The sequence below is a fragment of the Emydura macquarii genome, unplaced genomic scaffold, assembly GCF_026122565.2.
Source record: "Emydura macquarii macquarii isolate MOO-44397 ecotype Brisbane River unplaced genomic scaffold, CSIRO-AGI_Emac_v2 contig_2768, whole genome shotgun sequence".
Classification (NCBI taxonomy): Eukaryota; Metazoa; Chordata; order Testudines; family Chelidae; genus Emydura; species Emydura macquarii.
Window position 1 is genome coordinate 31106386 of NW_027132905.1, and position 23411 is coordinate 31129796.

Below are 23411 nucleotides of genomic sequence, written 5' to 3' on the forward strand. Positions count from 1 at the left end.
CGGTTGCTGGAGCTGCTCTCCAATCCGCGAGCGATGCCACCGATGCGGCAGGGAGGGCCATGGCATCTGGTATAGTCATGCGCCGATCTGCGTGGCTACAATCCTCCGGGCTGTCGTTGGAAGTACAGCAGGCCATCCAAGATCTGCCCTTTGATGGTGTAGGCCTGTTTTCAGACAGAACAGACACCAAGCTCCACGCTTTAAAAGACTCTAGGGCCACTCTAAAATCGTTAGGCCTGTATGTGCCGCAGGCCACAAGGCGTCAGGGCAAACAGCGCCCTCAAAGGCAGCAGCAGCAACAGCCTGTCCCTACACTGCCTCCTCGACCCGCCCCGCCAAGGAGGGGCCGAGACCGCTTTAGGCAGACAAACCGCCAAGACCGCCAATGTTGTGCAAAATTAAGCACTCGGGACTTTTTCAAGGGGAAAAGGCAGTATGCCGCATTTATTGACAGAAACTAAAGTAATAACTAACTTAAACCTACACATATACACACACACACACACACACACACACACGCCCAAACATACCAGAAAGCGTTCTATAGTTATATATAGCTACCAGTCCTGGTTGTGGCTTGAGATCGTAGCTAGGGTCCGTTGCTGGAGTTCGTGGCTCGTGGCAGCTACCTGGCCAGGGAAGCTGGGCACGAGGAGAGCAGGGTCCTTGTCGGGCGCGCACCGACGCTCTTCTTTAGATGATGTGTAGAACGCTGTTTTTCCCCCAAAGCCTTGAAATCTCACCCAGTCTTTTATAGGTTTTTCAGTTCTGCTGTGTCACGTCGCTTCTCTGTGACCCTTGATTGCTGGTACAACAGCAGACGTGACTTTCAGCTTGTTCTTTGATGTCTTTGATTAAGTTTGATTAAGTTTTTCTGGGGTGGATCCTTCTTTGCTTTTTGAGGCTATGTTCACACTCTTCAGCCTAGGATGGACTTCACACTTCATCAGGACAACTTCATCAAGACAAGCTGGCAGTTTGGGTCTGACTCACACACACATACACTCTCCATTCATACCTTGTTCAGATAACTATCTTATTCATCTAAAGGTTTAGAAAGGGTTTGACACAAGATGGAGTACATAGAGTCAAAATGGGGTTTTACATTCACAATATGGAGTATGACTGAGAGAAATTCAAATGTTACATGATATCAATAATAACCATATAGAGGTTGACACAAATAAGGGTATGAATTAAAAGATATGAATTAATCTACAGGGTCACAATTACAATTAAAAGCTATGAATTAAGCTACAGGGTTACAATTACAATTTTATTCCTACATTATCCCCCTTTTGACCCTTCACCTCACATGTGGTGAATGGGTCACATTTTACTGAAACAATATTTGTTAGCCAGGAGGGTGGCCACTGGAAGGGAGAAGACGTTCATTACAATTTATGTAATTGTTTTAAGGCAATATATTGAGATAGAATATGAGCTTGTGGTTTTAACCTTGAATACATTCTTTTCATCCAGCAACACATGAAACACATTACAATTAACATTACCACTATTAAAGCAAAGAGAATAACAATAGGATGTAACATAATTTTTAAAAATGATGACCAGGAGGGGTCAATATAGCTATACTGCGGGTTTCTACTTGGTTGCGGGTAGTTGTGGTCAGGTGGCTAATTTATTCATTCTTTTGCATTAATTTGTACAGGGTTGTCCAATTAATTCCCAATGAAAAATTAAAACATAGAACATTACTTGCTTCTAACCCATCGATCGTTTTATCTTCATGAGATGGAAAGTAATATGTTAGTCTTGGAGTTGTTAACATAGTTACATTGCACATACATTGTTGCACAGGGGGCTCTGAGATATATTTGTCTTGCCAAACAATTTTTTCTAACCCAATTACACAAACACAAGTTTTTTCATCATAGTACACCTTTGCAGTATCATTATTTAACTCGTCCCAATAACAAGTTGCCAAACTCTTATGTTGTAATGAACAGGGTTCTTCTAATATTGATAAGGTAGGGCATATCCATTGTTGTGGGGTCCACCTTAAACATGAACGATGATCTATAATGTCTCCTTGGTTATTTAGATAGGTCCCTGCCAATCGAGGGACCCAGATATGTTTGCCCTGGAGAATTGGGAGGGCTTTGAATGGCCACAGGATAGCCCTGTGACTGTGGGGCTGTGCCCTGATTACTTGTATAGATATATGCCCTGTAAGAGTGGATGTATATACTTTGGAGTTTAGCACATTATACCATCCAGGAACATAGGATGACACCCACGGTTGTAATCTGTTACAGGTCCAATGTGGGTGCTTACTTCAAATACACAATCATGATCACTGGGTGTAATATTTACCCATACTTGTAATGTGATTAGCTGAATTGGTCCATGCAGTATGTTATTATATACAGGTATTATTTCAATTTGGTTCCATGTGGTGAAATTAAACCACTGGATTCCCCAATGCGCATTGGTTGTTTTTATAATGATTAATTGCACTAGTAGCCCCAGAAATGGTGTCCACATCTCTGCTGCTGACGTCCACCTAAAGAGAAAGAAACGCTTGCGCTGGAGAAATGTCTTTGTTAGTAGGTTACTGTACCGAGACTGTCCATAAGGGTGTGTGGAGGGTGATCCAGGTATGAATGCTTAGCTTCCTGTAGCTACTGGACACTTTATGAGGCTCAGCTTCTTATGGGGATACCTGAAACATGCTCAAGTAAACATTGTATCTGACATGACGTATCTGACACGCATTATCATGATTCTGCCATACTGATGTCACCCAATATACAAAATGCCCCCCCACTCAAGCCAGCCTGCGTGACACCCCCAACGTGAGACTGGTGTAGAAAGGAGCAATCGGAGCTCCTGAATAAACCTCAGGTTCCCTCTTTATCCAGACAGCGTGACACCCCACCACGCAAAACTGATGCAGAAAGGGGTGCATCATAGGAACTTTCCCTCTTCAGTTTTTAACATGTTTCAAGGCTTTTACATAATATCAGGCACACGGCACATTTTTACATTTCTCGCACTAACAACAAACTAACTACAAGACTTAACAATGGCACACATATCATTAGCAAAATCATGTTTAGCTAAAACAGGCTTTTTCCTTGCAAGGTTCATCATGGAGGTAACAATGTTTTGTTTTGTTTTTGTTGTTTTTTTTTTTTTCCAAACAGTTATAATAGTTTAGTTAGCTCAATGGTGACACATACTTCACCACTGGTTGTTCTGTTACCTTTACATTACCCTCCTGCTCGGACTAGGCTTTGGGCCCCCACTCTGGCCCTCTCCAAAGAAACATTTTTTTTTTTGTTGAGCCCTAAGAGATTCATTCCACATGTGGCTCCAATGCAGAGCCATCCAGGCACACCCAACTTACTTTCAGCTGGCCACACCCGAGAGGAATTCTTCTTGTAAACAGCTATGGGTGGATCTTTCCCCCCTGTCAGGCAGGTAGTATGCATCAACACTCCCACTAGTTAGTTCACTAGTTCCCAGATGCTTAACTGCTATCCCTTTCCAGTCTGGACTAGGTTTTAAAGAGATATCAACCATTTTCACTAGCATCTCATAAACAGGGTTCTCATGTTCTTCCATTGCTAATATCTGACTCCACATAGCATCAGATGTACCTGAGTCCATTAAGAGACTACAAGATACATCCAAAGCATTCAGAGGTGAGAGTTTGTCTGCCACCCCCTGTTTTTCCCAGAGATCAACAGCACATCTGTTCTGCTGTGTAGCTTTAGGTGCCCAGTCTTTTTTCTGAAACTGAGGCACTATCTGTTCACCTACAGAGCTAACAGCCTGGAGACATTCAGGTTCCAACACCATTGTTTCCCCACTATAATGATCAAGCACAGCCACTTGGTTACAGGGCTGTTTAAGCTTTCTAATAATCTTCACCCCATCTGGAACCTTTTCCAAGGTATCCAAACTGGACTTTTTTATAACAGAGTCAGTGAATCCATCCACATTTGGAAAACTTTGGCAGTTAGAAACTGAACCACTTTTCCCAGCATCTAAGCTGTTGCTTGCTACAGGCAATGACTCATCCTGAGCTGGCTTAATCAATTCACTTTCACACCCTTTAGTTGCAGAAAACTGCTTGCAAAAGCCAGCAGGAGGTTTTATTCCCTCAGGAGCAGTTTTAGACAACAAATTATTTTTCACAGAAATTCCTCCCCTACCCTTTTCATCCAGGGCCTGCTCCAAAGAAACATTTCCCTGATCCCCAACAGACTCTTTCTGGGTTTCTGTTAAGTCCAGGACCAGATCTGATACCACTGGCACCCCGTTAACTTGCATAAACTGAGAAGCACACCCTGTCTGCTCTTTAGACAGATGATTGCAGCTAAACTCTCTCTCTGCAGACAAACTGCTATTCTTAACCTTCCAACTATTTGAAATTTCCCCCTTTTTGTCCCAGTCCATATGGCTGTTCCCAGCCAAACTTTTGGAGACCGGGGTGGCTTTCCCCATGGGCAAGCTATTGCCCTCAACAGACACGGGCTTAGGAACCTTTCCTTCCTGGATCTCAGTTGAATCCAGACCCACAACTGATAAATCTTTCACCAGCATAAGTTGAACAGTACTTTCTGCCTCCTCCACAGACAGTACTCTGGGGATTACTTCCCCCCAGCAGATACACTGCTACTTGTAACACTCAAACAATTTGAGGTTTCTTTTTCTAAATGCTCATTTTCCTCTGAGAGGTTATTTTTCTCTTTTCCTTGAGTTCTAGATTCTCTCAACATATCTTTAAGAATTTCCAATTGGTTCTGTAAGCCTGCAGCCAAGGCTTTCCATTTTTCAGTTTCCTGGCCAGATTTCTGGACTTCTTTTTGGAGGGAAGCAATATCTTCCTGACAATCAGTCAGGCGAATGTAGGCATCATTACAGGCTTCCCATAAAAGCCAGATTGCTGCTGCATCTTTTTTTGTGGGACTTGTGGGTTTATATACTAGGAGGTATTTAGCCAATTTATCCTCCAGATCAGCTATAGTATGGACATCAGACAAAACTTGCTGAGTCCAGGGACTGTGTCCAAATTTTTCTAAAGTAGTGTGGAACGGGGTTATTTCTTTTACAAAGTTTAATTTCTGGATCTCTTCTTTAGAAGAGTCCTTAGGGGTTTGCTTACGCTTAAACATAAACATAGTGCTATCACTAAATATAATGCTCTCAATAGAACCGGGATCCTAAACCTGGTCCTAAATCCGGCTATTCTACAACCGGTGGTGTGTAAACCAATATTTTATTTCACAACTTTCTGCCCAGTGGCAATAAATTTTTCAATAAAGCTGGTATACTAAACCAGGCTTTAATTCCGGCTATTCTACAACCGGTGGTAACACACCAAATATCAAATAGTTATTTTCTCAATAGAGCAGGTATTCTAAACCTGGCTCTAACTCCGGCTATCCCTACAACCGGTGGTGGCACACCAAGTATCAAGCGCTTATCTTATACTTTTATAACTGCAGCAATACTTCACTCACTCTCAATCTCTCTCACTTTCCCCCCTTCGCATTCTCCACCAATAATGTTGTGCAAAATTAAGCACTCGGGACTTTTTCAAGGGGAAAAGGCAGTATGCCGCATTTATTGACAGAAACTAAAGTAATAACTAACTTAAACCTACACATACACACACACACACACACACACACACGCGCGCCCAAACATACCAGAAAGCGTTCTATAGTTATATATAGCTACCAGTCCTGGTTGTGGCTTGAGATCGTAGCTAGGGTCCGTTGCTGGAGTTCGTGGCTCGTGGCAGCTACCTGGCCAGGGAAGCTGGGCACGAGGAGAGCAGGGTCCTTGTCGGGCGCGCACCGACGCTCTTCTTTAGATGATGTGTAGAACGCTGTTTTTCCCCCAAAGCCTTGAAATCTCACCCAGTCTTTTATAGGTTTTTCAGTTCTGCTGTGTCACGTCGCTTCTCTGTGACCCTTGATTGCTGGTACAACAGCAGACGTGACTTTCAGCTTGTTCTTTGATGTCTTTGATTAAGTTTGATTAAGTTTTTCTGGGGTGGATCCTTCTTTGCTTTTTGAGGCTATGTTCACACTCTTCAGCCTAGGATGGACTTCACACTTCATCAGGACAACTTCATCAAGACAAGCTGGCAGTTTGGGTCTGACTCACACACACATACACTCTCCATTCATACCTTGTTCAGATAACTATCTTATTCATCTAAAGGTTTAGAAAGGGTTTGACACAAGATGGAGTACATAGAGTCAAAATGGGGTTTTACATTCACAATATGGAGTATGACTGAGAGAAATTCAAATGTTACATGATATCAATAATAACCATATAGAGGTTGACACAAATAAGGGTATGAATTAAAAGATATGAATTAATCTACAGGGTCACAATTACAATTAAAAGCTATGAATTAAGCTACAGGGTTACAATTACAATTTTATTCCTACACCAAGGCCCTGCAGGGGGCTCCCAGCAAGGCCAGCAGAAGAACAACAAGCGGTCCTTTTGATGGGACGCTCGAGGGCAGCTCTCTCTCCATCCCATTGGATTCCACTCTACCCTTTACAGACAGACTGCATCCCTTCCTCCAAGAGTGGCAGAGGATAACCTCGGACCGCTGGGTGCTCAGCGTGGTGAAACGAGGTTATGCCCTCCAACTCTCAACGTTCCCACTGGACTCTCCCCCTACCCCGTCCCTCTTCAGGGACCCATCTCACAAGCTACTCCTCGTCCAGGAGGTGTACTCTCTTCTCCGTCTAGGGGCGGTAGAGGAAGTTCCTCGTACGGAGAGGGGCAGGGGGTTCTATTCCCGGTATTTCCTTATTCCCAAGGCAAAGGGAGGCCTGAGGCCTATTCTAGACCTTCGCCTTCTGAACAGGTTTATCAAGCGCCTCAAATTCCGTATGCTCTCCCTAGCCTCTATTATTCCCACTCTGGATCCAGGGGATTGGTATGCTGCCCTCGACTTAAAGGACGCCTACTTCCATATTTCTATCTTCCCTGGGCACAGGCGTTTCCTCCGCTTTACGGTAGCAGGTGCCCACTACCAATTTTCGGCCCTACCCTTTGGCCTCTCCTCAGCGCCCAGGGTCTTCACAAAATGCATGGCGGTGGTAGCTGCCCACCTCCGGCGCAGAGGCGTCCAGATCTTCCCCTACCTCGACGATTGGTTAATATGGGGAAGACCCAGGGTCCATGTACAGAACAGCCTAGCCCTAACCTGCGCAACATGCACCAGATTGGGTCTGCTCATCAACGAGCAGAAGTCCACACTCACCCCGGTGCAGCGCATAGACTTTATCGGGGCCACCCTAGATGCAGTTCAAGCCAGGGCCTTCCTCCCTCTGGCTCGATTCCAGACCATGACCGCCATCATTTCGGAGTTATTCAGTTCCCCCACGATGACAGCCAGGCGTTGCCTTCAGCTGTTGGGACACATGGCGGCATGTACATATGTGGTGAGGTTAGCTCGCCTCAAACTCAGGCCTCTCCAAGGTTGGCTGACCTCTGTGTACACCCCATCCAGACATTCACTCTCCAAGGTGGTCACCATCCCAGCCCAGGTACTAACGTCCCTCAATTGGTGGACAGACCCGAGAGAGGTGCTACGGGGGGTTCCCTTTGCAGAATTGACCCCATCTGTAATGCTAATAACGGACGCTTCAGACGTGGGCTGGGGAGCCCACATGAGCCGAGACCTCAGCACGCAAGGTTTATGGTCGCCTCACGAATTACACCTCCACATCAATGTCAGAGAGCTCCGGGCGGTCCGTCTAGCCTGCAAGGTCTTCCTCAAGTTCCTAACGGGCAGAGTAGTGCATGTCCTCACGGACAATACAGCAGCCATGTTTTATATAAACAGGCAAGGGGGGGCACGCTCCTCCGCTCTGTGCCAGGAAGCCATACAACTATGGGACCTTGCGGTGAGGCACGATTTTCACCTATCTGCCTCTCACCTCCCAGGGGTCAGGAACGACGAGGCGGACCGCCTCAGCAGGTCGTTCTTACCCCGCCACGATTGGTCGCTCCACTGGGAGGTGGCAACTTTTCTCTTCCACAAGTGGGGTACTCCCCAACTAGACCTGTTTGCCTCAGCGTGGAACAAGAAGTGCCCGAGGTTCTGCTCACTCCGGGGACGCGAGCAGGGCTCCCTCTTGGACGCCTTCTTAATAGACTGGACGGGGCCCCTGATGTATGCATTTCCCCCCGTCCCACTACTCCCCAAGGTACTCTTGAAGGTCAAGAGAGACAAAGCGGATGTTATCCTCATTGCACCAGCCTGGCCCCGGCAACACTGGTTCAGTATGCTGTTGGACATGTCCATAGCCGAGTCAATACCGCTTCCGAGACGCTACGACCTCCTCTCCCAGGACCGGGGTCGTCTTCTGCACCCGGACCTGGACTCCCTCCACCTGACTGCATGGAGGCTCTGTGGTTAACGGAGGGAGAGAGAGCCTGCTCAACACAAGTTCAGCAGGTCCTGCTGGGGAGCAGGAAGCCTTCCACTCAGGTGCTGTATAAGGCTAAATGGAAGCGCTTTACCTTTTGGGCGGAGTCCCGGGGGATCTTACCCAACTCTTCGCCCATCCAGGCAATCCTAGAGTACCTCCTACACTTAAAGATGCAGGGCCTTGCACTAGCCTCCCTGAGGGTACACCTGGCGGCCATCTTGGCCTTTCACCGGCCGATGGAAGGGAGGTCTATCTTCTCTCACCCTATGTCCTGTAGGTTCCTGAAGGGGATAGAGAGATTATATCCGCAGGTCCGTGACCCGGTACCTCTCTGGGACTTGAACTTGGTTCTTTCTATATTAACAGGACCCCCTTTGAGCCCATGGCTACATGCCCTTTGCTAGTCCTTTCCTGGAAGGTGGCTTTCCTAGTAGCCATTACATCGGCTAGACGGGTCTCCGAGTTGAGAGCTTTGACCTCGGAATCCCCTTATACTGTCTTCTATAAAGACAAAGTGAGGCTGAGACCCCACCCAGCATTCTTACCTAAGGTGGTGTCTCAGTTTCACTGTAACCAAGACATTTTCCTCCCCGTGTTCTTTCCCAAACCACACGGATTGGAGGCAGAGCAGAGATGGCATTCCCTGGACGTCAGGAGGGCCCTGGCCTATTATATCGATCGTACAAGGCCACTCAGGAGGTCAACCCAACTGTTCGTCGCAGTCGCGGACAGAATGAAAGGCTTACCTGTCTCTTCGCAACGCATCTCCGCATGGATCACCGCCTGCATACGTACCTGTTACGATCAGGCGAAGGTGCCACTTCCGGGAACAGTGATGGCACACTCGACCAGAGCCCAGGCCTCATCAGCGGCCTTCCTGGAGCGTGTGCCACTGATGGACATCTGCAGGGCAGCGACCTGGTCATCAGTCCATACCTTCTCATCTCATTACGCCATCGTGCAACAGGCAAGAGAGGACGCGGTTGTCGGCAGAGCCGTACTAAGAAGGGCTACTCGACAGTGACTCCTACCCGCCTCCAAGGTATGGCTATTTAATCACCTATGTTGGAATGCATATGAGCAATCACTCGAAGAGAGAAAACAAGTTTACTTACCAGTAACTGTTGTTCTTCGAGATGTGTTGCTCATATCCATTCCAAACCCACCCTCCGTCCCCGCTGTCGGAGTCGGCAGAAAGAAGGGACTGGGGACCACGGGGTTGGCAGTGTCCCTATATACCGCGACATGAGCGCGGCACTCCAGGGGGCGCAGGAGCCGACCCGCAGGGGGTTGCTAGGGGCAGAAAAGCTTCCGGAGGCTCGTGCACGGGGCGCGCACTCACCTATGTTGGAATGGATATGAGCAACACATCTCGAAGAACAGCAGTTACTGGTAAGTAACCTTGTTTTTTTTTCTCTTTCCTCTGCAGTGTATGGGTGTGCTTCAGTATGTCTCATTTAATTATTTACCACCATAACAGGAACCTACAGCACTGGTGCACCTTGGTACATTCTATTCTTTGCCCGTGGCACATAATAGTCTAGTCCCCTGTGGGTCTCATTTAGTTTGGTCTCATTTCCCTTGTTGGGTTTAGTGCGCCAGTGGTGATGGTGGCCTGTGATATACAGGAGGTCAGACTAGATGATCTAGTGGTTCCGTCTGGCCTTAAACTCTGACTCAGTAAGCACTTCATTGCCATCTTTAGAGAGAAAAAGATTAGTGAACTGAGAAAGCAGGGATAAGTTTTCCAAAAAGGAGCTAACACATATCTGATATAAATAGCTATTATAGCTGATATAAATTGCTAAACTAAGAGCAGGTCTACAATACACAGTTACTACTACATGGGTCAGGGGTGTGAAAAATTATGACAACCTAAGCACAAGTGGGCAGAGAGCTTCTCCTATCCACATAGCTAGTGCCTCTGATGGAGGTGGATTAACTTCACCAATGAGAGAGCTCAGCTACAGCATTTTTATTAAAACACTACAGTGGCGCAGCAGCATTGGTGCAGTTGCACCCCTGTTTGGGGCCAAAGTTGCACATATACGAGAGTGTTGAGGAAAACCAGCAAGTAAATTAGTGATTTTTTCCGAAAAATAATGTACTTTCAAAAATGTATTTAAGAGGTGTTTAAAGACTGGAATGTGGCAAACACAACTATTTTATTTTATTAAAGTCTTAGGATAAAATCTCCCTTTGAATTAGGTCCAGTGGTCAAGACAGGGGACCCAGAACTACTGGGTTCTGTTTTGAATTCTATCATAAAATCATAAAAGATTAGGGTTGGAAGGGACCTCAGGAGGTCATCTAGTCCAACCCTCTGCTGAAAGCAGGACTAACCCCAACTAAATCATCCCAGCCAGGGCTTTGTCAAGCTGGGCTTCAACAATCTCTAAGGATGGAGATTTCACCACCTCCCTAGATAACCCATTCCAGCACTTCACCACCCTCCTATTGAAAAAGCTTTTCCTCATATCTAACCTAGACCTCTCCCACTGCTCCTTGTTTTGTCATCTGCCACCACTAAGAACAGCCTAGTTCTATCTTCTCTCGAACTTCCCTTCAGGTAGTTGAAGGCCGCTATCAAATCCCCCTCACTCTTCTCTTCTGCAGACTAAAGAAGCCCTGTTCCCTCAGCCTCTCCTCATAAATCATGTGCTCCAGCCCCCTAATAATTTTTGTTGTCCTACTCTGGACTCTCTCCAATTTGTCCACATCCTTTCTGTAGTGGGGGGCCCAGAATTGGAGGGACCTCACCAGTGCTGAATAGAGGGGAATAATCACTTCCTTGATCTGCTGGCAATGATCCCACTAATGCAGCCCTATATCTGATTCATTACAAGTGATGACAGCTGTCTTGTCTCAACTATATGTACATTTAGGTTACTAATACTCATTTTCACAAGAATCTTTGAGGATTAATTAATTTATCGTTGCGTATCATTTTGGGCTGATTGTAAACCAAGTGAAATCAGCAGGAGTCTTTCCATCCACTTCATTAGGCTTTGGGTCAGTCCTTTTGAGATCATTGGTGAAAGATGTTATAAGATGTGAAAAGTATTATTAAGAGGAAAGTCAAACCAGGAACTGATTGAGGAGTAATTTTTTTCCGAACATTGTGGGGGAAATTCTTTAAAACTTGAAAAGGGGCAAGTCAGGGCTGTGTATTCTGGTGAGGATTAGGTAAGAACTCAATCCTTTTACAGGAAACTAAGACAAGTTAAATAGTGTGCTCTAAATAAATAAATTCAATTAAATAAAAATACAGCATACTGTTCAGGAAGTGATTTATGGGTTATTCTGGAAAAAAAATCGATTACTCTCATGCACAGAGGCATTGAGAAGGCCAACAATATATGTATAGTAATATCAGTGCAACATAATGAAGAAAATACACAAGACATACAATTTCACACCCAAACTCAGGTAATGTTTGTGTTTGAAATTAAGGAATTTGTTACATTATTTTATATGAAACATTGGTGATACATTGGTTAGTATAGGAGGAAAAATATCATTGCCTTAGAGATAGTGTGGAAGGGAATGAGGAAGCTGATATAAAATCTGAGATTGTTTGTTTCTAAATTGTAAGGAAATATTAAGGATATATTGTCATTACAAAAGTACAGATTTTAACATTACATAACAGATTTTCAAAGGGATTGATAAAATCAACAGACAGCATAGTTTCACCAAGGTAACTTCGAAAGACCGCTAGATGTATTTATTTCTAAATTTTTAGGTAGGGAATTTCAGTGTAAATGAAGAGTGTTCATATTGACAGTTTAGGGGATTTAAGTCTTCTTCCCATAGATCGGGTAGACTATGGGATACAATACAGTAAGCCACCGCACAGGACCCAGCCTTGTTCTTTAACTCTAAACTGGGAGGAAAATTTCATTTGGAGAAGGGAGATTGGTCCGTTTCCTTTCAGATCTTGGCTTTTCTGCTGATACTAACAACTCGTGCTGCTTGTTTGGTTGGTTTGTTTGAATACCTGTCAACTGCGGACGGGATTGGGAAAAGGAATGATTTCACAGAAGCCTTTGAATAATCATCAGATGGCAACACCTTTTTTGTTTTTTGTTAAGTCATTGGTGATCAAATCTTTAGAAGTGTGGATGCGGGAAATCAGAAAGGGGGGAGGATTAAAATACAGTTTTAAAAGACAGGTATTTTAGGTCAGGTGTACTTTACTAGTTGCCAAAGATTTTTTTACTCTCTTCGTTGATAGCCCTCATTATATGCCAGTGAATGTAGATTCATTGCGACATGTGGGCTCAAGTTGAAAGCCGTCTCTGGCTGTGCCATTGTTCATTACATTTTTGTAAAGGCTGTCCTGTTTAGTTCGAAAGCTCATTCCTACTGTACTGTGGGATTCACTGACATATAAAATAAATGTCTCGAAAGGGCACGGGTAGAAGTGCATAAAAAGTGTTAAAATCAGTCCTTACAGCATATTTATCAACTCTTGCTTTTGATTTATTATTGTAATTAAAATCCTTGTATGAAGGTCGCTAGAAATGCAAGAGAGAGGTAGATTGCTGGCCACTAAAGTCAGACGATATAAATAGCTGTGAAAATTGGATGACCTTTGTACTGTTTGATAGATATCACTGGATAGGGGTCTTCTGAAATGACTATGTTATAAATTATGTTCCACCGTCTTGCAAAGTAATATGAATAACGTAATACTCATTGAAACTTGATTGTATTTTCCCATTTGACATTTCTACATAACTAGCTCACTATGTCATATTCTAATCATACTCGTTTTCTCTGATCAAACCAAAAGGGTGATAAATGCTAACCGTATCGCTGCAGTTTCCTCGTTTCGCTTTCAGTCAGGAAATCTCAGGCACACGTCTTTTTCTTTTAATGTGGTGAGCTTCACTTGTTGCCTGGGAAAGTACAGATACTAAATTACTGGGTGAATTTCCCTCTTTAGAAACAACACCAAAGAATGTTAAGTTGTCTTTTCCATTTTTAAAGGTTGTGAAGTTTCACGGATGCATGCTGCTGAATCGATCGCTACCATTAAAGAAATGCTACACCACTCTGATACAGTAAGGGACTCCTTTTCGGCCTCTGTGCCCTATGGGAAGTTTCTCCTGGCAGAATCTGTGTTTCTCTGTCCGCTAATGTGGTGCAACAGTTCTCCGTGATCTGGTCCGGCTGCTCCTTAGCTCTGCCTGTCTCTGGGCAGGTTCTGCAGTTGCAGCGCTCAGGGACAGTCACACAAGAGTTCTGCTGTCGCTTGGGCTGGTTCTTCACACTGGAGCCTATCTTTAATGTTTAATGCCTTCTCAGTGAGCAAAATGCTTTGTTCCAACCATTTACCAGCCCCAATGCGGCTGTTCTACCGTATTTCCCCTTGTTGCAGGTTGGCCGGGATAATGTGAGGCCGGCTTTCACATGGTTCCTGAAGCTCTGGAGCTGCGATCCGACTGTTTCGGACAATTTTTCTAAGGATTTAGGGATTGCAGATTCCGGGACCTCCATCTCATAAATCCAGCATAAATCAGTGCTGCTCACATCTAATTTCAGACAGGAGACGTTATATGTACCATAGCCCGATAAGCCATGTGTGACTCCAAACTAATCTGCTTTTTACACCTGAAAACGATGATGGAAAATCCCTTACAAGTCTTGTCCATTCAAATCCGAACGACCCAGACAAGGTCCCGATTTTTCACGCAGACAATTCGAGTAGATATATGGAGGTTGGTTGTGACTCTAGGGTCGCGTGTCCCGCTGGAGAGAACACAGGACCCAACCATTGCCAGTAAATTCCGGACAACCTAACAGATCAATTAAAACGAGCTATTCGTATGGGATCTGCAGACCCGAAGCGACGGCAAGCTAAACACTGCTGCAAAAGACGGAGGCTCCCCGGCAATCTTGACCGTTACTGTCCAAGGTGCTGGTGACAACGCCTCGGTGCGTGTCGGTCGGTTACTGTCGGGGCAAAGTTCGTGAAGGCATTTCACTGCCCTCAGTCACAGCAGTTGCCTTATGCCGGATCCACTGGTGGAAATGGTGCAGAAACTTCTGACCGCCTGCATCTTTATACAGTTTTCATGTCTGCTCTAAAGTGACGGATGCCAGCGAGGTGCGGGCATTGTAGAGTGTCGGTAGAGATAACTGAGGGGAACTGGAGCTCTCCGCAAATTGTCCTCCCTGTCTTTTTAGCCCAGTGCCTACAACGGGTCGCCTGGGACAATGGTGGCATTGATTACTATGATGGGTAAAGATTCAGGAGTCAAAGGGAGAGTTTGTTATCGGATTCCGGACGTCTTTCGGAACAGGACAGTCTGTGAAGAACTGTCCCTATCTAGTTACGGATGCGGTTCTGGACCATGAGACAGTGTCCGAGTATAACATCACTGCCGCAGGGACTAGCTGGGCATCCCCCCGTGCTACTAAAATCATCACTGGGTGTGTCTGTCTCTCTTGGACAATGGAGGTGCGGGTTTATCTGCCTCTCCTGAACTGTTCATTCGCTCCCAGAGTCGCTATTTCATTCTGAGCATCTTCAGGTTTCCCAAATCCAAGTTGAAACCCAAAGCAACGGCCTAAATCTTCTCTGGGGCTCCATAAATGTGATCGTTATTTGGTGAATCCGAATTACAACGCACCAGTCACACTCCCTCCCTGAGCATAAGACACCTGGGTAGCTCTGCGTGGCTTCTCAGTGAGCACAGGAAGGTTACCTGGTGATCATAACTGGCACGCGATGAACGGTCAGCCAAATATCTGAGCCAGTTGCCATGTATTCGTCAACTCAGCCCAACCCTGCCACTCTTTCTTCTGACTCCGGAGTACCCAGAACGACCAATAGTAATGGCCAACTCTCTATTGGTCACTATTGCCTTGTTGTTCCCTGACCCCCTGGATTTAGTGAGGTGGCAGGAAATCAAATGACTGCAGTCACTGTCAGCTTTTGTTTACTTGGCAATGTGGTTTCCATTTCCGAGTTGGTTTCGTGGGGTTTTTTTTCAGTCCTACCTGCAGCGAAGCGTCAGTCTTAGAAGAAGGAAAGCCTTGTACACAAGAAGCTGTGTTAATTAGGACAAAAAGGACTCCAGTGTCTGTAAATACTTCATTGATCCCCCCTTAAAAATATTATTTACCACTGAATTCCTGCAGGGAAGAAGTGAAGTTTTCTCTGATATCGGTGGCTCTATGGCCTGCTAGGAATCCATTTTCCGTACATTGTTTCTAATCTAGAGGAAGTTGAATGCAATGTTAATGTGGACAGCAAATATGTATCTAGAAAGGAAAAAAACAGCAACAGTGAATGAAACCGGGGTAAGAGATTACATTAAATAGTGAAACTCAGAGTTACATTTCTGGCTGAAATGATTTTATCGTCAGCTTTTCTGTTGTGAAGACAGTTTAACTCTTAAGGAGGAGAATATTTTTGCTAATGTTCCGTTGAAATTTAATGTTGCTCTCTGTTTGGACCAGCTCAATTATATTGTTGCTGTTTTCAGTTAAGAGAGGGTTAGTTTTCCAATTTTAAGCCCCAGATAGTGAGCCCGTTCGCTACTCATGCTGGTGAACAGTTACTCACACGAGTGGTCCCATTAACTAAAGTGAAGCTACTCGGGTGAGGAGGAGTTCACCAATGTGAGCAAGGAGCTCATAATCTGAATCGAACGGATTGGAGACAAAGTAGTCACAGCCATGGAGCTCTTCAAGTCATCCATGTTAAATACATCAAGATCGAGTCACTGGATCCAAAAGCTGCAGCTTTTCCATAAAGTCAGCTCTCAAAACAAAAAAATGTAAAAAGATCACTGAATCCCATTGATGTCAGAAATCATGGGGAGCGAGGGTTTTTCCCTTTAGCCTGGTGAGTTAAACTGGCAGCCCAGTCACGAAATATTATAGAATTTCAGCTGTCTCCTCGCAGAACAATGGGATGACAAAACAGTTTACGAAAGTGATCCTCTAGTCTTGCTAAAGGTGATCTCCCTCACACCCCACCTTGTATCCAGACACTGCCCTGTGTTCTTAGAACCCGGTGTCTTTCTGGCTCCCCCACTGGACTAACATCCTAAGGAAGGCACGTGGGTGGATAACTTCTTCCTATGCTTGTGAAGTAATAAATAGTCTGCGCCACCCGCGAATCGGTTTTAATCAGTATCTCCTTTTATTTACAGAGCAAAGTGCAAGGTCTTTGAGATCTGCAACACTTTTAATAAACACATAAATATTGAAGGGGCACCTACTCCCCTGCACTCAGTTAAGTGAAGCAAAGCCCAGTGCAAACAGCAACGGGTGTGCAGCTAGAAATTCAGGGTCTGATCCTGCGTCCGTTGCCTGATCCTACGTCAAGAGGCGCTTTGCCTTGATTTCAGTGGCTCAGAATCTTAGATAATTCTCCTTTCTCCCTAATAATCCAAGTTCACTTACACTACCCAGAGCTCAGAAGCAAGCAAAAAGCAGAGGGAGCTCATAATAAAATCTCTCCAGTGAAGTTAGTTAGAGGCAAAGATGATTTTTTCGTTCTTCAAATGGCATCTGAAGAAGCTGAATAATTTTGTGCTAAGCCAGGAGCTTTCTATAGCGGTGGTGACCTCGGTTAAATGAGAGCTGTCACTTCTGCACACAGATGTACTGACAGCATGTCTTGGGCGTTTTCCCTTGCTAGTGCTGGCTGTTGATTTGCAGATGCGTAAAGGATCTCAGGCAAGGAGAATTTTCCACTTCTTCTCCGAGTTTGTCATTCGTGGAAATACATCCAGTTTTCAGAAACGGTTCCCAAGTGCTCTCTCAGGGCATTGACAAAGAAACGATCTATTTATTCTGTAACATTTTAACGCTTTTCTCTAGTCTAGTGCTGTAGTGAAGACTGTTCTTTACTAGCTGGCATGACAGCTGTTAGGCCTCTAAGTGGCGCTGTCCACCAGTAAGGTATCCAAGTGTAATAGGAGATCTTTTCCATCCACATGATCGCAATATAGAGAGCAAAACTAGCTGCAATATCAAGAACTGGCAGTGGCTGGCTCAGCAGCAGATAACCCAGTGATGATTTCAGGGAGCATAAGGAAGAGCATACGCTCTTTCCCCACATTTTAGCAAACTATTTTGTGGGGGTTTATTTTTGTTCGTTTGTTTTTTGGGTTTTTTTACGATTTTTCCATTTTGCTTTGGTATGGTAACTTCAGCTCTTTGCTGAGATACTGGATTATGTTACTGTTGAAACGGTCTGCAGGGAGCTGAGCCAGGGAAGGAAGAATGCGGGTCCATTTAATGGTGTTCTGCCTTATTTCCTACACCGTGAATGGGCAAATAGAGTATTCCATCTCCGAAGAAACTAAACGTGGTGTGTCTGTTGGGAATATAGCAAAGGATTTAGGAATAGATGCAACTACCTTTTCAGTCCGGAAATTTCGCATGATCAGCAGTTCAAGTAAGCAATATTTTAATATAGATGTAAGCACGGGGGCTTTGTCTGTTAATGAGCCCATAGACAGAGAGCAGGTTTGTGAATTTAAAACTACCTGTTTTCTGAATTACGAACTTGTTCTAGAAAACCCTCTAGAGCTTTATAAAATGGAATTTAAAATATTGGACATAAATGACAACTCCCCCAGGTTCCCTTTAAATGAATATCACTTAAATGTAGCCGAGTTTTTATCTCCTGGGGCTCGGTTTACACTCCCCAATGCCCAAGATTTTGATGAAGGCACCAACAGCGTCCAGACCTATTCTCTGAGCCCTAACGAATATTTCCGACTGGAAATGCAAACACACGGGGATGGGAGTAAGTATCCTGAACTAGTGCTGGAGAAACCTTTAGACAGGGAACAGCAATCCACCCACAGACTTGTAATTACAGCCAAAGACAGTGGGAATCCCGAGAGGTCCGGTGACGCCCAGGTGATTGTGACTGTTCTTGATACCAATGACAACGCTCCAGCGTTTGAACATTCACTGTACAGGGCAAGTATCTTGGAAAACTCCCCCAACGGCACCTTGGTAACCAAAGTACATGCCACTGACTTAGACGAAGGTCAAAATGGAGAGATCAGATACTCATTTAGCAACAGCACTTCTGCTGATCTACAGAAACTGTTCCGAATTAATCCCCAAACCGGGGAGGTAACAGTGAATGGCGTTCTAGATGTTCAGAGACCCCTTCTAGAGATGTTCATCGAGGCAAGGGATAAAGGTGCGTTTGGAATGTCCAGTACAGCTAAACTGCTGGTGGAAGTCACTGATGTAAATAATAATGCCCCAGAGGTTACAATCACATCTCTTTCCAGTCCCATGCCCGAAGATGCTTTGCCCGGCACTGTGATCGCTCTTTTGAGTGTTATGGATAAAGACCCTGGAGAGAACGGGAAGGTAACTTGCCAGATCCTTGCTCACATTCCTTTCCAACTGAAATTCTCTTTCGACAACTACTATAGTTTGGTCACTGATGGACTTCTGGATCGAGAATTGGTCAGTGAATATAACATCACCATCACGGCTAAAGACCTTGGTTCCCCTCCAATCGTCACCCAAAAGACAGTATTGGTGCAAATCTCAGACGTGAATGATAACCCTCCCAAGTTTGCCAGCCAGTCATGTGACATCTCTGTGACAGAGAATAATCACCCTGGAGCATCTTTGTTCCAGGTATCAGCATCTGATCCCGACATAGGGGGAAATGGCCAGATTTCGTATGCACTCAGGGACATGGACATTGAAGGTCGCTCTTTGTCCAGCTTTTTATCTGTTAACTCAGAGAACGGAAACATCTATGCAAAAAGCACTTTTGACTATGAACAACTCAGGAGCTTCCATTTTCAAGTGGAAGCCACGGACAATGGCTCCCCGGCCCTGAGTGCGGCCTTAACTGTGAATCTATTCATTGCGGATCAGAATGACAACGCCCCTGTCATCTTGTATCCCGGGGCAAGGAATGGCTCGGTCGCGGTGGAAATAGTCCCTAGGTTAGCTGATGCCGGATACCTAGTGACTAAAGTGGTGGCGGATGACGCGGACAGCGGACAGAACGCCTGGCTTTCCTACCATCTGCAGCAGTCTTCCGACTCCGGTCTGTTTAGGGTATTGCCCAACACAGGAGAACTCAGGACTACTCGCTCCATGAGGTCCACCGATTCCATCAAACACAAAGTGGTCATTCTAGTGAAGGACAATGGGGAGCCGTCCCTCTCCTCCACGGTAGCCCTGGGCATCCTGTTGGCTGACTCCCTCCCACAAGTCCTGCCGGACTTCGGTGACGGGATGGAGGGACAAGAGCAACTCTCTAGCTTGAACCTTTACTTGATCATCTCTCTCGCTTGCATTTCCTTCGTGTTCCTTGGGTTTTTACTCTTCCTTCTTCTCACAAGGTTTTTCCATTGCAGAACTAACCCTTATCGCAACGGCTGTTGGCCAGGGTGCTGCTCCAGGGATGAGCATAAGTATCACTTCGACGTACGCATGCTCCCAAGATCTCATTTAACACCTGACATGGTGGAGGTCACAGGAGTGGGCAAACTTACCCATACCTATTTGTACAGGGCATCTTTGGGTGTTGGTCCTAGCAATAACAATTTACTGCTGAATGGAGACGCTGGAAATCTTTCCAATGACGCAGGATTACAAGTGCCAGCTTCCTGTGTTCAAGTCCGGAAGGTGAAGAGCGATCATTTTAATGCTATTCTAGTGGTAAGTAGTTTTTGTTTAAATTATCCCCATTTAACTTAAAGGTATGTGGACTGTTTGTTTTTAAATTCACTTATCCAGCGGTTACAGTGCTATTCATGTACAAAAGGGAAGCTTAGGGAAATGATTTAATCGCAGCTGTCATTATGTTAACATGAGCAAAATGAAATCTCCTGATCTAATTCTAATTAGAATCGCCTAATTCCGTTTTAAACCGAAGAAGTACACCAGTAAAAAAAAACAACTTTTCAAATGTAGCATGGGCTTTGTATGCCATATAAAGTCAGATGGTGCTGAGGCCGAGTGAACTATGTACAATATCATCAAACAATTACAGGAAAGAGGTTATGAAATAAGTGAAAGGTAAATTGACTTATGAGTTCAAATATCTAACTAATACTAGTCTAACCTAAAAAGAGTTGCCACCCGAACTTTCAAGATTTGAAATTTTTCTACTTATTGAGATTTTCCCTTTAGGGAGGGAAACGGTGAGAGAGGAAATAATTTCACATGAAAAGGTGACATTTTGAAGTCCCAATGCTGGACTTCTCCAAGGAGCCTAAGGGATAGTTGCCCAATTCCTTTAGGCTCCTTTGAAAATCCCACCCTAAAAGCTTTGGATCTGTAATTCAATTATATATTTTAAAAATAATATAAGGATTTTGTTAGACTCAAAATAACCTTAGGTCCTGTCACATTACTAGTGACTTCCCTCTGAGGAGGAAGCATCTTGTCATGATTGCAGCATAGGACTGTGAGTCAAGAAACCTGAATTGTGTCCTAGGATGTCACTGACTTGCTAAGTGATCTTTGGCCATTTGCTTAAGCTTCAGTTTCACTATCTGTAAAATAGTGTTGCTAACTTTTTGCCAGATGTCTAATGAGTCTTAGTTAATGCTCCTGCATAACTTTGAGACCATATGAGGATGGTAAAAGTTCAAAAGGTTTATCTATAATCAGAACTAACCTGCAGTTTGCAATTATGCATCATGGAAGCACCATCTTCAGTCTGAACTTTACGCATTTTATTATCTGCTCTCCATTAATTTGACTGGGATTATAGACCAAGATTTTGTGCATGTTTAGAATACCAGCAATCACTGGAAAGGAATGGTATCTTTAGTTAGATTTTATGGTTTATAGCTAAGAATTTCAAATGTGATTTTAGATGCCTCATTTTTTGACTGTCCCACCTGAGACAACTTGAAAGGGCCTGATTTTTAAAGTTTGACTACCCGATATCTTAAAATCAGATACATTTAAGGTGTTTCAAATTGGACATTCTAAGACCGAGGGGACCAAAATTACTAGTCACTTTTAGAAACATAGAAATGATCATATTGGACCAGTCCAGAGACCTATCTACTTCACTATCCTGTCTCTGACAGTGACATGTACCACTCCAGATGCTTTTGAGAGAGGTATAAGAGCCCACACTAGTCAGATGTGGAATAATCTTCCCCCCACATTAGGTCTCATCCTGGTCTCTAAAAGTATGTCTACACAGTAACCCCCCTGCTGTGCCAGCAAGTCTCAGAGCCTGAGTCAACTGACCTGGGCTTGTGCTGTGAGGCTAAAAATAGCAGTGTCGACATTCCTAATAGGCTGAGGCCTGGATTCTGAAACCCTTGGAGAAGGATGAGAGTCTCAGAGCCCAGGCTCCAGCCCCAGCCTGAACGTCTGCACTACTGTTTTTAGCCTTGCAGTCTGAGCCCTTGGACCTGAGTCAGTTGACCTGTGCCCTGAGACTAGCTGCCACCATTTTTTTTTTTTTTTGCTGCGTAGACATTGGCTAGAGCCCTGAAGCTTGAGGGTTAATATCATTTCCAAAATTGTTGTTGTTATTAAAGATGATAACAGGAAATTGTTGTTATCCATATAACTTTCTGGTCCCTTTTTGAATTTTGCTAAATTCCTGGCCTAAATGACTTCCTTTTCCAATGAGTTTCATAGTCACATATTGTGTGAAACATTAATTTCCTTTTATGAGTTTTGAATTTCCACCTTTTAACTGAGTTGAGTTCTTGTGTTATGGTACAGGCAGAACAGAAACCCTATATCTACCTTCTCTAGACCATTCAATTTTAATATTTTGATATCGTGTCTTTTACTCATCTAAGGTAAACAATTCCAATATTTTCAATCACTTTTCACATGAAAGATTTTTTTTATGCTCCTAATCATTCTCATTGCCTTTCTCTGAACACTGTCTAATCCTTCAGTAAAATATTGGCCTGCATTATGCATAAATATGACAGTTACAGGTTTAAATGTTTGTCATTGCTTTGGTTTACTCACAATTACCCCACTAGTGTGTGTGTGTGTGTGTGTTTTATCAAAGTGGTAGCATATTTAAAGTCCTCTTACTGCTTACCACTGTGCTTGCAAATGGTCACTCATTTCGCAGCTCTACCACCAGGCAATGAAGGTATACAATCAATGGATTTTACAAAACCCAGAATTTTCAAAATCTTTTGGTAAAAACTTGTGTGGTCCAAGAAAATAGTAGGTAGGAGCATCAAGAGGATGTTTTGAATACTTTGATTTGGTGAGCTTTGACTGGAAACATCACTGACAATTCAGTTTTAGGATTTGCAAAACAACCCAGCTTAGAATTAGTTTAAAGAAAGCTATCGAAAGTTTTCTGGAACTTCCCTAGCCCATGGGGTTACTGCAAGAATAACCTCATTCATGTTTTAAGGTGCTTAGATGGAAAACAGTACATATGTGCAAAGGAGCTATAGTATCACAGATAATTGTACTAAGGTGCCTGACTGACACAATTAACTTCCATGTTCCCTTTGAACTAGAGTCTGGAAATTTGGTTCACTAATTCAGTGTAGCACTGAATAGTAGGAAACCACATATTGACTGTTGAGCTTTCCATCAGGTCATGAAAAGGTTACCAGTCTTTCTTATTGGATTTCAACCTTTCATGTGCATTTTAAAACTAGAATCTTGAAATGTGATACACTCATTCTTATGGACCCCTGAAAACAGTCAAAACAAATCCCAGATTTGTCCTTTGGCTATTTTCTTTGCTAAAATCCACTAAACAGAAATGGTAATATCAGACATAACCCAAAGAAAGGTCCCATCTGGGATGAGTTGAGTGAAATAGAGCAAATGAACAGAAGACACCAACACAAATAGCAGTATCAACTCTTAAGAATGGAGTGTTGTCAGTTAATTATTACTGTTGAGTTTGTTGTTGCTGAAAATGAGGCATAGTTAGTTCTTAGGTAAACTAATCATATAGTATAAATTACCCATTTTTACAGTCTTGCAGTCCAT

The 23411-nt window shown here is 44.1% G+C and overlaps 2 protein-coding genes across 3 annotated transcripts in view; both read left to right on the forward strand.

Annotated features, from left to right (window-relative positions):
• Window positions 1–23411, forward strand: part of LOC137165603 (protocadherin alpha-2-like) — a 170715-nt gene that overhangs the window by 27497 nt on the left and 119807 nt on the right. The gene's annotated exons all lie outside the window — the stretch shown is intronic.
• LOC137165841 (protocadherin alpha-C1-like) overlaps window positions 17694–23411 on the forward strand; it is a 46192-nt gene continuing 40474 nt past the window's right edge. The window contains exon 1 of the mRNA XM_067567343.1: window positions 17694–20120. Coding sequence (XP_067423444.1) covers window positions 17694–20120 — 2427 coding nt within the window. The remainder of the gene's footprint in view (window positions 20121–23411) is intronic.